The sequence below is a fragment of the Eutrema salsugineum genome, unplaced genomic scaffold, assembly GCF_000478725.1.
Source record: "Eutrema salsugineum unplaced genomic scaffold, Eutsalg1_0 scaffold_8, whole genome shotgun sequence".
In the NCBI taxonomy this organism is placed as follows: Eukaryota; Viridiplantae; Streptophyta; class Magnoliopsida; order Brassicales; family Brassicaceae; genus Eutrema; species Eutrema salsugineum.
The window spans coordinates 303,865-320,318 of record NW_006256414.1 but is presented as its reverse complement, the minus strand read 5'-3'; the positions used below and the strand labels follow the sequence as shown (position 1 = coordinate 320,318).

Sequence of the window (16,454 nt, the reverse complement as noted above, 5' to 3'; positions counted from 1 at the left end):
TACCTTGCATCGTTAACAATAAAACTCTAATTTTTGTTAACTAATCTAAAATCGTTAACTATATTCGCAACATAAACTTTACTCCATAACATACATATTATATGTCTTGATTTAGCTAAAGAGTACAAAATGCTACTAATCCATTGGTGAATATGCCCAAAAACAAAACCTAATTCAAAGGGAAACCCTAAGGAATAGACCCACGTATATCTATTCTTCTTCGTTGATTGCTAGACGGAAAGATACAAAAGAGTCATTAACCAAGTTAACAATGTGAAAATTGGTTTGAAGCAATTTATCCTAAGAAGAAGTTTCACTCAACAAATAAATATTTTATTTTTCTCTAATCTGTCATTTTCGTTTTTTAATCTTATTTGTTTTGAAAACCACAAACAGTTGCATATGAGAGAGACAAATCTGTTCACTGATACATTTCCTTACTTTTGGCCTCACTCCATAAGAGAGAAGATAGATGAAAAGATAATAACAATAGGGGTTTAATGGGAAAGGTTCAATGAACAGATGCATTTGAATAGTGCTAGATCAGAGGAGTTAATTTCCATAATATTATTTGGTATCTACTCATAATACTCTTTTATCAATTATTGACAAGATATTCCAAAATCATTGTATTGAACATTCAACATTTTAACAAAATAGTTATATACCATTTTACTTTCTTTTATTTTCAATATATTATTTTACTTTACCATTCTTTATTTTACTCTGTTATATTGATTTTTTTGGTATGTTTCGTTCATCTAGCACTAACCGTATTTATAAAGAAACTAATCTAATATATTAACTATGATTGCTTAAAGCTGTTGTTGATGCAAAGGAATGGATGAATAACAAAAGAGAAGTTGGGCCTTTGAAGACGGCTATAACGTGCAACACGGATGAATGCGTGGATATATATATATATATATATATATATATAGTGGCGGACTCACGTACAAAAAAGGAGGTCATGTGACATCCCATATTTCTTTATAAAACTAGTATTGTAAAAGAAATTTGAGGAAAACTCAGTGGCATTGTTGGTAAATGCAGCAGACTGAACCCCCATAACCCGAGATCAAATCCCCCAGTATATGACTGTTTTGATATTTCTTTTTTTTATTTGATAAATTGACCCAGGTTAAAAAAAATCCTGGGTCCACCACTATATATATATATATATATATATATAAGTCTCAGGCTTTTTCAGGTTTAGCAACAGAGAGTTATCACTACCAACCACGCTTTCGTACATGTGATCAAGAGAATTGTCTTTCAATTGGATTCCCTGAAGGCTATTCGAGCGATCACCGTGGGCTGTAGCTCTTCCGAGCTCTTTGGAGTCATCTCTGATATCTCTTCTAACCTTTTATGATTTATCTCTTCGATTATATATGTGTCTCTTAAATTTATGCCTAGAGTTAGAGAGGCAAAATGTTGTGGCAGATCATTTGGCTAAGCAGGCACTGCAATTGTATTCCATAAACTCTGTTTGAGTTCTAATTTAAAACATCCATGCTTCAAAAAACAACAACAATTAACTGTGATTGTTTCGTTTTCCGGCATCCATTTTACATGTAAGTTTATTACAACGTCAACACATTACTTGTTGTCATAGTATACTAATCGAAACTTAATCATGAATATTCACTAATAATATTTTGTTATAAATAGCAATTTAAATATATGAATATTTTCAGTCAAAAACAATATTCTTACAAACTAGCAAAAAAAAACACGTTGCAACTTGCATGTGGATACATTACTGATGACAAAAAAAAAGTATATATATGCATTACTAGATATAAAAATATCTAATTAAACGTGGCCAGCGAGTTCCTTTTAATGTTTCACATTCATTTTTTATATAAGGAATGATTTGTGTAGTTGTTTTGCATGGTCTACCTTAAATTAATATAAAACGCACTTCTACATGAAATATATATATATATAGAGAGAGAGAGAGATAATATACGTAATTGGTTACATGATTAAGACTAATTGATTAATTAAGTCTCTTAACAGACACGTCGCTTAAACTAAGGGACGAGTGAGGACCACGAGGCTGAATAAATAGATATCATATTCTAGGGTCTTGGGTGGTGGGGAATTGGGGATATAGTGTGCGTGTGTGTTGGGGGGGGAGAGAATGAGATATGTAGATGAATAACTATTAAACAACAAGGTTCTATATTTTTTTTCTGTTATTAAGGTGTAAATAAAAGAAAAACTAAATTTAAACCAATAAAAAACTAAATTATTTCATGATACAATGGTCCCGTATTTAATGGTGAAGGTTTGCGTGATGGCATTGGGTACGACTCAGAATAGTCAACAATGAGGAACCTAACTCATTAATTATCCATTTACCAAATTGTTAGGTATATATGTAATTTTTTTTAGAACGAGGATCCATGTTCGTCACAAGTATTTGTTACATACGTATATGTAATGTATAGGTAAATACTCTATAATTCCAAGTGAACGAATTTCGACGTTTTCATTCCATCCAAAGTAACATTTCAAGTTTTGAGTACTATTTACTATTACCAGACCAGAAAAAAATATTGGAAGAAGACAAATACATAAACAAAATGATATGAGATGTTCGTTTGACTAATTTAGTTATTGCTAGTATAATAAAAATATTTGAAGCTCTTAAGAAAATATTATTTGTTCATATATATACATGTAGTTGCACTGCCTCACGATTCTACACGTGAAATGGCCACAAACCTCGCATTACCTAATAGGGTATTTTTTTATATATGATTTTAAAAGGGTATAATTTTCGACTAACTTATTAAACGATAATGCATGTGATATTCTTTTTGTAAATATATGGTTGTTACTTGTAACTTTCAGACGTAGGAATACTTACCGGAACCTTACCTTAAATTTGATATTAGTAAGAAAAAAGTACTAAAAATTTTGCGTTCTCAAACTTCTCATTATATATAATTTAGTCTATTTCTGTTGTTATATTAAAATTAGGGCATAAGTTCTTAAGCACCAGACAACAATTTTAGGTATAAGATATATTTAAAAAAAAAACAATCTAAATTGAGCCAAGAAGACGAGCTAAGAAGAAGTTATTTATGCTGTAGAAAAGTGTGATATATCATCGTTGGTTTTGGACATAGCCACATAGATAAACTAAAGGCCGCCTATTTTCTATATAGATATACACACACATACTAGAAAGAGAGAGAGTATTAAATGCAACATTTGATATAAATGTGAAGATACCGTGAAGGTCATGACGATGAAGTCTCTCACTACATAAAAAAAAGTTATTGACTACGCGTTTTATTCTTCACCAAACACTCCAATCTCTATAACTTTCAGTTTATATATATGCAGATGATCTAAATAACCACGACCGAGAGAAAAGAAAAAAAGGTTCATAGGTTTCCACCATAGAAAGAAAGATGGAGGTCAAACCAAAAGCCTTAGAGTCAAGGAAGATAGCAACAAAAGCTGAGGATGAGAAGAAGACAAAGGAAGATGATGTGATGAATAGTAATGGTCAAGAGATTACTATTATTAAAGGGCATCTCAAAATCATAGAGGGTTTAAGACAAGCTAAGACAAGAGATGATCAATCTTCAACGAACTCGAGATCATCATCATCTTCATATATGATGAATATCAAGATGGGAAATTGTGAGTTTTTCATTTCAGGTTTTGTTCACTAATTTAACTTTTTATATAATATATAAGGTCATCAATCATTGTCTTTGTTATCCTGTTTCTTTTCTTCATGAAACCTGTTTTTTTATATTGTATGGAAAGTAATAATTTTTATTCCTATCATTTTATTTTCATGAACTTTTATTATGAACTAATTAATACATGATTACTTGTCTCATATTGAGTTCATAATTATTTACTTTCTACAGATAAAAATTCCATTCAAAGATCAGAAATCACAAATTATATGGAAACTCAACACAAGAATAAGACGGTGATGGAGAATCTGAAACAAAATGAAGAAGAGATTAATGTTCATAAGATGAAGAACAAGAAGGTATGGGATTGCGAAAGCACACTCTATGACTCGTTCGAGCTCAACTCGTTCAATCGACAACTCGACTCAGCCATCTCCTCCTCCGCTAGATCGATGTCCATGCCCCACCTTCCTCCTCTTCCACAGCCAGAAACGACGTCGTCGTCGAAAAAGAAACAATCATCGAACAAGATCTCAGGCACTCTACAGAAACTCATAAAGTCAATCTTCAGACAGAAAAAGTCAAACACTCCCTTTAAGGCATGTCACGGCGTTGATATGGACAAATACTACGTCGTTTTTGACAAGACCGGATCGCTCACGACGATTCCCGAGTCGGGCGAGTCGACAGAACTGGTTGGCTCAGCGATCAACTCGCTTGATAGAAAAACTATGTCCGACCGATTCCCGCCGAGTCGACTCGTTGGTATATCTTGTTCCTGATCTCATTATTATATATGGTATAGTTTTATTGTTGGATTTAAGTCGTCAAGATTAGTGTTATAAATTATGAGTTTAGAAAATCTCTAAATATGTTTAGAAATATGAATTATATTATATTATAGTCTTCTAATAATAATATACTACATCCGTTTTCTATTCATTACAAGAAAAATATCATTTTACAACGGTTGAAATGATCGTTATTTCGTCGTAATAGGACTATTACGACGGACTACCGACGATTTCCAAATCGTCGTAAACTCATCGTCGTAATTGACAAATCGTCGTAAAATCGTCGTATAATATACGACGATTTCGTTTCGTCGTGAGGAAAACAAAATCGTCGTAAATGCGTCGTACAGTTTACGATGAATTTACATCGAGTTGCGTCGACTTGGTCTTCGCCTGAACCGTCGTTAAGTGGTCGTTAATGGTCGACGTAAGATCGTCGTAAATGTACGACGCATAAATCGTCGTAAATCAATCGTAAAGTATTTAATCATTTCGTCGTAAAATCGTCGTAAAGCACGGACGTATAATCGTCGTATTTGTCGTCGTACATTTTAGTCGTAAATTCGTCGTAATATTTACGACGAATGTACGACGGTTTTAATAAAGCTATTACGACGATTATACGACGTTTAATATAATTGAAAATTAAAAAAAAATTAATTCGAATTAAAATTTAAATTAAAAAAAATAATTACAATTTAAAATTTATTAAAATTTGAAATTAAAATTAATTGTAATTTACATAAAAACCCTACAGATCTAAATCTAAATCTAAATCGTCGATCCCGTCGATCCCGTCACCGGCCTCCTCCCCATCGTCCTAGACGTGTTCCTTGTCGGGTCTTCGGTTTGATGCTTCCGCCGGCGCCTGATCTCCGGCTCTAGGAGGCTCAACCCCGAGAGATCGGAACATCTCCTCGTCCGTCTGCACCGGTGGTTGCGTCCTAGTGGATGACCCGGCGGCAGACGATCCGACAACCCCATCAGCCCGCAGCTTGTCCAACTGCGCCATGAGTACCAGGTTGTCGGCTCCCATGATCTCGAAGAGACCGTAGAGATGGTCGATCCTCGTCTCGTACCGGGTCCGCATCTGGTCAATCTCCTGGCGGATAACCGGATCCGGGACCCGGACGTGACCAGTCGCCGTAGCTCTCGGGGTATCACGGATGGACCCCATCCCTAATACCCGCCCCTTTTTCTTTGGGGCAACCTACAAATATTTTAAAAACATTATGGTTAGAAATTTAATTTAAAACTAAAGTTACATTAATTAAATATAGTAATTAAATTTACCTCTTCGAAGATCTGGTCCATCTCCGCCACCGTCAGCGTCGGGATCGATTGGACCGAGCTACCTCCGGGAGACGTTTGACGCGCCTGCTGAGTCAGCTGCGTCTGTCGCTCCTCGATCGCCGCACAGGCGGCGTTGTAAATCTCCTCCGCCCGAGGATTCGTGAATTCGCCGTTACGCTTCTTATGCGTCTCGGCGAAAACCTTCGTCATCGGAGGAAGTTCTCCTCCGTTATCTTCGACCTATAAAATCAAAATGAAAAAATTAATTAGTATCGAGAAATAAGAGTTAATTATTTAAAAACAAAAAAATAGTAATTTAAATTTACTTACCATCATAAGCCGTCGTCCGGCAAAAGGAATCTGGCCGGAAGTGTGCGGGACGTTCTTCCGATTTCCCGCATCGTCAGTAGCGTTCCTGAAAAATATTTTCATTAGAATCTATTATAAGAAAAAAAATAATGTTAATATTATTGAAACTAACTACTTACCTAGATCCGGAACACTTGGCGGTCGTAGTCTGGTTGTGCGGATCCAACCAGTACTGGACAAGGCCCCGCCAGACGGTATTGGCCAAAGGCGCCGGCTTGGCCTTGTCGCCGTCAACCTCCCACTTCCGTTTCCAGTCGGAAACGGTGGTGAGGCGGAATTTGACCTTCTCCTTGAAGGCCGTCTCCACACGTCCGTGTGCGAATGTTTCCCAATGCCAGTTTTGCTAGGAAAAAAAAGAAGTTAGTAATTATTGTAAAAAGTTAAAAATTAAAATTATAATTAAACAAAATGGTAAATTACTTACCGCAAAACACTTGAACCAAGTGTCAAGTGTGGCCTGATCCAGCTTCTTCCAGCTGGTATGGGGTTGTACGAAAAACTCCTTGATGATATCCGCAACGTTACGACCGACTGCATTGTCGGTCGTAATCCTAGTCAAATGGAAAGAGAAAAAGTAAATTAATATCAAATATATAAGAATAAATATTAATTAATTTAAAAATATAGTAGGAAAAAAATTACGTACCAAAAGGTGCCCGGGGCTTGATCCGGGTCGAGTTTGTTCATGGTCTCACGACCGGGTTGCGCCAGAAGATCCTGTACCGTAAACTGGGTATACGGTATAGGCGGGATCGGATCAGCCTCAGGATCGGCCGGTGCGGGAGCCGCTGGTTCGGCTGGTGGTGGTGGAGGCGGTGCTGGCTGCGGAACAACGACCGGTTGGGAAACCGTCCGTTGTGTTCCCGAGGACTCCAGGATCGCTGATCCGGTCGCCAAGGTAGACGGGACCGTACCGTCAGAATCGACGAGCTGTCGGTAGTGAAATCTCTTAGCTCGAGGAGCCATATCGACAGAACCTACAAAATATTTATAAAATTAGTTACTAATTTTTCAAATATTTATTTAAATTTACCAAAATCCGGGCCTAACTAAATTCCGAAACCTAAATCTAAATTCCGAACCTAAATCTAAATTCCGAACCTAAATCTAAAATAATATGTAATGAAATTAATTTAACAAAAATACTTACAAATTAATTGGCTGGAGAGTAGGGAGAGAAGGGAGAGGTAGATTTCTAGAGAGATAGAGAGATTTCTAGAGAGAGAGAGGGAAGAGAGGAATGAGCGACGAAGGAGGAAATCTCGCGTCCCTTATATAGATTTTGTGATCGTCATAAAATCGTCGTAACATTACATGATGGGAGCATTTGACCGTTACGACGGTTTTATGACGACTAAACCCAAAACCATCGTAAAATCGCCGTAACGTCTAAACAATCATAACCTCGTACCTCGGATCAAGAGACTATCCGGTGCAAACGTTACGATGGTTCGTTGTAAAGACGTCGTAATGTTGAAACCCTATTTATTCAGGACTTAAAACCTAGACTTAGGGTTTAGAGTTTAGAAAAACCGTCGTAAAACCGTCGTAAAATCGAATTTTAGGGTTTTTAAAAAAGTCAAACAAACAAAGTTACAAATTACATAATAACAAAGATTCACTAAATACAATGCATGAAACTCAATCAGATTCATCTTCCTCTATTACTTCATCACCATCACCGTCGTCTTCTTCGGCCAAATCGTCATCATCGGTTTCAGCAAACTCATCATCACCTTCTTCTTCTGTATCATCGGGAAGATCTTCAACTTGCCTGTTCCGAGGGTCTATTAAGAAAATCTCCTCATCAACATCTGGTTCAGACAGATCTACGCAAGTGTCCTGTTGAAGTGGAACATCCTCAACCCCTACTATCTTGCCCCTCGGAGCCACTTTAACTACTGCTAACCATGAAATTCCTGTTGATCGAACTCGAGGGTATGGCAGAAACGTTACCTGTTCTGCTTGAGAAACTAATATAAATGGCTCAAACCTGTTGTACCGTCGTGATTTGTTCACGTCAACAACTCCAAACTTGTTTAGACGTACCCCTCGTCCAATAGTTGGATCAAACCAATCACATTTGAAGAGAACAGTTTTCAGCCTTAACAATCTAGGATACTCTACTTCAATTATTTCTTGCACAACTCCATAAAAATCGATTTTACCCCTCACGCAAACTCCATAGTTAGTTGTCGCCCGCTTTGCACTGTGACGGTATGTGTGAAAAACATAGCCCCGAGTGAAAGACATTGAGGCTGTAGTTATTTTAGCCATCGGACCTAGTAGTAACTCATGGAACCATGTTGGAAATTCATCCGGATCATTCGGGTCCACCTAATATGAAAAAAATTCCGCTTTTATTTCTTCATTTCGATATATAGCAAATTAAAATAGTCTTTTAATTAAAATTTTAAATGTACTTGTCCTTTTAACCACTGGGCATAGTGTTGATCTTTACGGTCATTGATTTCAGTTTCAGAAACCCCAGATATGCATTCTTTAACCTCATCAACAAATGTGCTGAGAAAAACAACAAATAGTTATTAATACTGACAACTTTAAAAAAGATATTATTAATTAAATTAAAAGGTACCTTTCATACGATGACAACTCTTCACAATTTAACAGGATATACGTATGTGCACTGTGATAATCTTTTTCATTGGATCACCAAACATCTTTTAGTTTTCCATTAAGACGTCCAATCGGCGAGAATATGTCAGGTACACCTTCAACGGCATATGTATGGCCAACTCCTCCATCATCATATCGACGAGTAGCTCTTTTGCGTGTTCGTACTTTCGGTGCAAAATAGTATGAAGTAAAGTGTGAAGTCTCTTGCGTCAAGCTTCCCGCCATAATTGAGCCTTCCACTTTAGCTAGGTTTTTGGCTTTACCTTTAAGATGCTTCATGAAACGCTCGAACGGATACATCTACCTGTACTGAACGGGTCCACCGAGCTCTGCTTCGTGTGGGAGATGAACAGGAAGATGTTCCATAACATCAAAAAATGATGGTGGGAAGATCTTTTCCAAATTGCACAACAAGATTGGAATATTCAATGCCAGTTGTGATATTACATCAACTGATAATGTTCGTGTACTAAGATCCCGAAAGAAAGCACCAATGCCTCCAATAGCTTCATGGATGTTTTTGGGCAAGAGTTCAGGAAATGCAAATGGAAATAATCGTTGCATAAACACATGGCAGTCATGGCTTTTCATCCCAGCAAACTTTACCCCCTTTTCAACAGATTTGGAAAGATTAGAGACATACCCATCAGGAAATTTAACGTCAGAAGAAACCCATCTGAACAATGCTGACTTTTGATCTGCACTCAACCGAAATACAGGAACTGGTGCTTTCCCGTTTCTCAGTAGATGCAACTCACTTCTGTTGCATAAATCAGGCAAGTCCAATCTTGACTTTACCATTGTCTTTTGTTCTTCCCGCTACATTCATAACTGTATGCATGATGTTATCAAAAAAGTTTTTTTCAATGTGCATGACATCAAGATTGTGTCTGAGCAGATGATCTTTCCAATAAGGTAGTTGCCAAAAGATACTTTTTTGTGCCAATTATGATGAACTCCATAACCTTCAGGCATATTTGCAGGAGTGTGCCAGTTTCCCCCACGAGTTACTGTTTCTTCTGCCCTTCAATGATCGATTTGCGCCTGTATATCAGCTCCTGTTAAATTAACGGGTGGAGGGACATGTACACTTTTGTTCTTCATAAATAACCTTTTGTTCCTCCGATATGGATGGTTATCCGGTAAAACCTCCGGTGACAATCAAACCAACAAGTTTTTCTACAATGTTTTAGCTGAAACGCATCAGTTCGATGAAGACAATAAGGACAAGATAGCCTCCCATGTGTAGTCTATCCTGATAGCATACCATAAGCGGGGAAATCGCTCATTGTTCACATTAGCACAGCCCGCATAGTAAAATTTTTCCTCGTAGAACAGTCATATGTACAAACGTCAGTATACCATAACTGATTCAGCTCATGTATGAGTGGCTGAAGAAATACATCGAGAGCTCGCTTCGGATGATTTGGACCTGGAACCAAAATACTTAGGAAAAGAAATTCCCTTTGCATGCACAAATCTGGAGGAAGGTTATAAGGAGTTAGGATTACTGGCCATAATGAATATTGTCTACCAGACATAGCAAATGGACTAAAACCATCAGTGCACAGACCAAGATAGACATTCCGTTTGAACTTAGCAAAATCTGGGTATACCATATTGAAGTGTTTCCATGCCTTTGCATCTGATGGATGAACAACTTCTCCATCTACTTGTGTATGTTGTGCATGCCATCTCATTGATGCAGCTGTCCTTTCAGATTGATAAAGCCGTTTTAACCTATCAGTTATAGGGAGATACCACATACGTTGGTACTGTATCCTTTTACGCCCACCAGTTTGCGGCCTGTATCTTGGTTTTTGGCAAAATCGACATTCCTCCAGCTGATCATCATCTTTCCAAAAAATCATACAATTGTCAACACATACATCTATCATCTCAGAAGGTAGACCAAGACTAAAAATCAACTTCTGAATTTCATAGTATGTTCCCGCTGCCAAGTTATCCTCCGGTAGATACTCCTTCAGAAGATCAGCCCAATCATCCATGCAAACCTCAGCCAGGTTATGATCTGTTTTAATTGACATCATCCTAGCTGCCAACGATAATTTAGACAAGCCTTCTCTACATCCTTCGTAGATTGGCTGATTAGCATTGTCTAACAAATCATATCATCGTTTGGCATCTACATTAGGTTCCTCAACAGCATTACCCGTATGCGTTTCATGAAATGCATCAGTCACCATTTCGTGCATCCTATCATGATCTACACTTTGGTCATATTGATACTGATTAGGCTGATGACCATAATTCGATTCATCAATATCAACATGACTTTGATAATAACTACTACTACCAGCATTCCCAGTATTACTGCCATATCCTTCTCCATGTAGATACCAAACAAAATATTGCGGCATAAATCCTCTATTTAATAAATGCGTCCACACGGTTTTGGTTAGTGTATACCTCGTATTCTTGCATTTCAAACAATGACAAAACATCTTCCCACTATCTTTCGTTCTCTCCATATTTGTAGCCTGATACATAAATATTTCTAACCCGTTCTTGAACTCTTCTGTCAACGCCCCATCTGAATCTTTACGCATATACATCCAACTTCTTAGCTCGTATATTGACATCTTGAAAATAAACTCACAATACTATCTCTTTTTATTGATTAGACAATAAAGGAGATGGTCTCTTGTGTCACGTCTAGCCACGTGAATAAAGTAAATTAACTTTATAATATTATTACTTCTTTTTTTTCAAAGTAATATAACTCTTAATTCGGGTTTCCGGCAATAGACAACCCAATATATAAAGATTTACAACACTATACTAAAATTTAAGAGACCTACAATGGGTCTCCAAGATGAAGATGCTCTTATGTTTGAATGATGATGTGTTGTGGTTGAATGAAGGAATGAAGATCTATTTATAGGAAAATTTTGGGCTTTACAACGCTTTTACGACGACTTTTTACGACGGTTTTACATTCAACAATAATATTACGACGAGTTTACGACGATTTTGCGATAAAATTTTCCATCTACAATTGTTAGGTAAACATGTTTTAAATGTTTTTCACCTAACTCATTTTTTGACGTAAAATCGTCGTAATATGTACATCGAAATGTAGTCGTCGTATATTCGTCGTACTTTTGCGACGAATTTACGACGGTTTTACATTTACTAGAAAATCTCTCGTTATCGATGTATAATCGTCGTAATTCGTCGTAAATTGTACGATTTTTTTATACGACGGTTTTTAAATTAGACGTTAGATTGTCATAAAATCGTTGTAAATTTGCGACGATTTAAAAACCGTCGTAATGGACCGTTGGAAAACGATTGTTTTCTTGTAGTGTTCACTTTTTTCTTGTTGTTATTTAATTAGTTGTATTAAATTGAAAACACTTTCTCATCAGAAAGTAGAAACAAAATAGAAAACAATTTCCTGTTTTGGTTTGTAAAATTATCGTGGAGCAGAACAGAACAAGCCTTGCGGAGAAGGATTAGTATCTATCTATTCAAGAACAAGCCCCTGTTTTGCCTTGGGCTAAGAAATCAAATGGATTTTTATCTTTCTTTGGTCAACAGTAAAGAAAGGTAATATAAGCAATAAGTAATGTATGATTGAGCTGAAATTTTCGACATCTCTATGGTGTTGTCAAGGTTCAAAGCTGATGGTCACATGAGCCAATCTCTGGACAAAGCTGCAATTTATGGTTTCTACATTGACATGTTGAGTTTCCTGGGATCCCTACAGATTGTATGACTCTGCGCTACCATGAATGCGAGACAAAGCCTCTCATATTTTTCTTCCAAATCTTTTGTAAGAGGTACATGTCAGCCTGGGCTTTCGGGTATCCGGTTCGGTTCCGGGTAGGAACCGAACGGTTCCGGGTATTTCGGTTCTTAAGGTTTGGGATCCAAATAGGAACTGAATTAAATTCGGTTCGGTTCTGGTTCGGTACCTATCGGTTCCGGATCGGTTCGGGTATTGAAGGATAAGAACCGAAAAAAACCGAAAAATTTCGGTTCTCAAAAAATTATTCGGGTATTCCATACCCGAAATCACAAAAAATAACCGAAATCTTAAAAAAAAAACCGAAATCTAAAAAGAAATAAACCAAAATCAAAACTTTTTCTTTTCAACTGACCAAAAAAATGAAATCCGAATAAGAAATCCCTAAATCGATTCATTAACAAAGAAGAAACGGAAACAGACTCATTAACAGCGCAAAAGTTAGCACCCAGACATGGACTCATTAACAAAGTAGAAGTGGAAACAGAAAACCCCAATCGATTTTATATATAAAAATCCTAAATTGATTTTCAAAGTAAGACTCTCTATCAGTCAAGACTAATTTGTAGTGAAAAACGAAAAAGAGAGAGAGAGAGAAAATGAAGTCAATTTCAAATATAAACAGAGAGAAACAGAAAACCCCAAATTTCAGATTTGAAAACCATAAACTATATTTCTATGAAAAGGAGATGGAGAAGAAGCCTGCGAAAACAAGTGAGAGTTATTTCTATTTTTTTTTAATTTTGTGTATATGGTGGATAATTGGACCACAATGAGAATTGGAAAAAAAAATTAATGAGTTCCTTATTATATGTATAAGCCCAAACGTCATAAAAATATAAAAGCCCAAGATCTACTTATTAAAAAAACAAAAATAACATGTCATTTTAGTCTTGGAAAAATGTAACAGCGATTAATTAAAGGGCCTCAATTGAAGAGCCCATTAAAACAATTTCAAAGCCTCTCTCTCTCCATCACCGTCCCCTTTCTCCTTTCTCTCACAGTCTATTTCGTAACAATGGCGAAGAGTTCATCTCCAGTTATCCAAAGAAACATATTATTTCGGATATCCGGTTCGATATTTCGGTTCTCGGGTAATATCCGGAACCAAACCGATATTCATGGATCCAAGATTTAAGATCCAATGGGTATTTATGCAAGAACCGAAACCGAATCGAACCAGTGATTTCGGGTCGGTTCCGGTTCGGTTTTTCGGTTCCAATTTTTTATGCCCAGGGCTAGGTACATGTATATAACCAACTGTCTTTAACATTAAAAAACCAGAAATCAAACCGAAAAAGAGAAATACACGTACCAGTTTTCCTTATTAATCTTTAACTTAAAAAAAAAAAATCATGTGTTGCACAAAAAAAAAAAATCATGCAGAGAAAAGAAAAAGTTGAAAAGGTTTAGAACTTCATCCACAGAGCAAGCTTTGTTAGGTTTGCATCAACCATTTGTTGGCCGTTTGGAGAGCATCGTCTACTCTGCCGGCCTTGACATACACGTCCATCATTGCTCTGTATGTGAAGACATCAACGAACAAAAATCTATGAGACATCCCCTGCTCGCAACACCTTGTAATCACATTATTATAGTCTTTAAAGAAGACCCCACTTTTGCTTTCACCTTGTAGAATGTCTCGATTCCTTCCCTAAAACGACCCTCCTTGAAACACTCTCTCACCATTATATAAATGGTCTCAAAGAAGGTGGCACGACACTACACTTAAGCTTTCATGTCTCTACTTGGCTTGCAAGTTAGTAATCACATTGTGTTACCAGTGATTGTGTTTGTTAGTCACTTTGTCTTTACCAACAACTTTTTTGTTCTCTAGGCAAAGGAACCTTTTGTTTCTTCTAATTGACTTTGCAAACTGCCGTTGAGTTAGTTTTGACGATGTCATTGTTCTCATTCTTTTGTAGACTGATTTTTTTTTTGTTTGTTTATCAACCCAAGTTACATGTTAGCATTTGTGTACTTGGAACTCTATGAAAGGCTGCACATAGCAGGATATCCGATTTCAAACACCAGTTTAAACTAAGTGTATGGCATATCCAAAAAATGTTTTTACCTGAATTATAAAAACGATTGATGAATCCAAAACCAGCTCAGATATTTGAAAGAATATAAGTAAAAGAAAAAAAATTGTTCGTGCACTAGTTTTGACAGTAATTCTTCTTGTTTGTTGAGAAACGGTAGTTTACATGATTATGAAACATATATTTTCATGAAACATTTTTTTTTATAAATTTTTATCTTTTATTATATATTAAACAAAATTAACCAAAACAAGAAAACTAAATTATATATAGTAAATTATGCAATAACAATCAACAACCCAAATAAAAAATAAAATAAAGAATAACAATTTTAAGATAAAAAATTAATAAATAAAATTGGGTTATATCATGTGTGTAATTAGGCAAACACCGCATCAGAAAAAGAAAGATTTCAAGAAAAACAAAATTTATAATCTATTATCAAATAAGACTTAATTTTGAAAAATGTTAAATTCACTTTTCATGTGTTGTTTTTTAATATATGACACAAATATCTGCATATATAATAATTTTTTTTCGAAAGTTATGTATATATTAACTTTATAATCCTATTTTGATATTACTGAAATTATTTGTTCGAAAGAAAAAAATGAGTTACATAACTTGTATTGACATACAAAGCCTATATAGATTTATAATTGGTTATGTGGAATAAAAAAAACAAATTGGAATGAGAAAACAATTTAATTATAGGGTCAAAATAAAATTTGAATTCATCATGGACAACAAATTTAATAACATTACAAACTACAAAGAAAATTTAATATTATGGGTGTCATATGAACCACATCTCTTGGTCCGCATCTGGTATGAAATATGTTTTGAGGGACTCAAGATGGAATTGGTTCGAGCGTGGTTTGTTCCTGCCATTCACTGTTTAAGTGTGACTACCACAACGTGACTACCACAACGTGACCATCCCATTGCATATTTGTGCAATATTTTTTAAAAACAGTTTTTTTTTTGAGAAACGGTAGTTTACATGATATTCATGAAATACATATTTTTCTATAAAAGTTTCATCTCTTTTTATTATAATAAAAAATAACCAAAACAAAAAACGAAAAATAATTATAATAAATTATGCAATAATAATCAAAAATAAATAAAATAAAGAATAAACATTTTAAAATAAAAAGTTAATAAAAATATATTTAAGTTAAATCATGATGTGTGTTATTACTAGGCTTACCCAAAAGTTGCTAGCCAACTCTGTTAGCGATCAAATTCAATTTTTATGTTTTGTCTTACTTAATATATAGTGTATATATCTGCATATGTAATAATTTGTTTTTTCGAAAATTTTATGTATTAACTTTGGAATCCTATTTTGATAGCAGCCTGAAGATAGTTACTCCTAGGTTCCTTTAAGTATAAGATATCAACTAGATGAAGACTACCATGGACTTCAACTGAATGAAGACTACTTCAACTGGATGAAGACTACCTCGTTCGAAGGTGACTAGAAGCTAAAGTCTTCGCTAACCCTGAAATCGAACCCGTACCAGCTCCCACTCTCGCCTTTCCAACCGCTCGAAGACCCCGTCATCTCCGTCAAGTTGTGTCTGATGAAAACTGAACCGAAAGCTTAGACCCTGTCATGTTCGTGCCACACTTTGACAGTTTGACCTTAGACCCCGTCATGTTCGTGCCACACTTTTATCATTGCATACTCCTCTGCTTTTATGAGTTCCGGTTTTGACAAATACAATTGGATTTTCAAACAAAAAGCATTAAACTCACGAAAGTAAATAACAGTCGGCCATAAGCCCATAACAAGTATATTAGAGATGTGGACACTGTTTCTCTTATTAAACGCATAATATTTGATTGCTATGATTGAGGAACTTTCTAT

The 16,454-nt window shown here is 35.8% G+C and overlaps 1 protein-coding gene across 4 annotated transcripts; it reads left to right on the top strand.

Annotated features, from left to right (window-relative positions):
* Positions 1-3,282: 3,282 nt before the first annotated feature.
* LOC18009506 lies at positions 3,283-16,452 on the top strand. Of its 4 annotated transcripts, XR_002896803.1 has the most exons (4): positions 3,283-3,684; positions 3,903-4,436; positions 12,404-12,570; positions 13,779-14,444. XR_002896803.1 is itself a non-coding variant. In XM_024149080.1 (3 exons), the coding sequence occupies exons 1-3, from the start codon at positions 3,432-3,434 to the stop codon at positions 15,942-15,944; spliced, it is 792 nt and encodes a 263-aa protein (XP_024004848.1). In that variant the 5' UTR covers positions 3,283-3,431; the 3' UTR covers positions 15,945-16,452. The 4 variants fall into 4 exon arrangements, 3 of the variants coding, with proteins under 3 accessions (XP_024004848.1, XP_024004840.1, XP_006391642.2); XM_024149080.1 differs by lacking the exons at positions 12,404-12,570; positions 13,779-14,444 and adding an exon at positions 15,940-16,452; XM_024149072.1 differs by having other exon boundaries at positions 12,404-14,453.
* Positions 16,453-16,454: the final 2 nt, after the last annotated feature.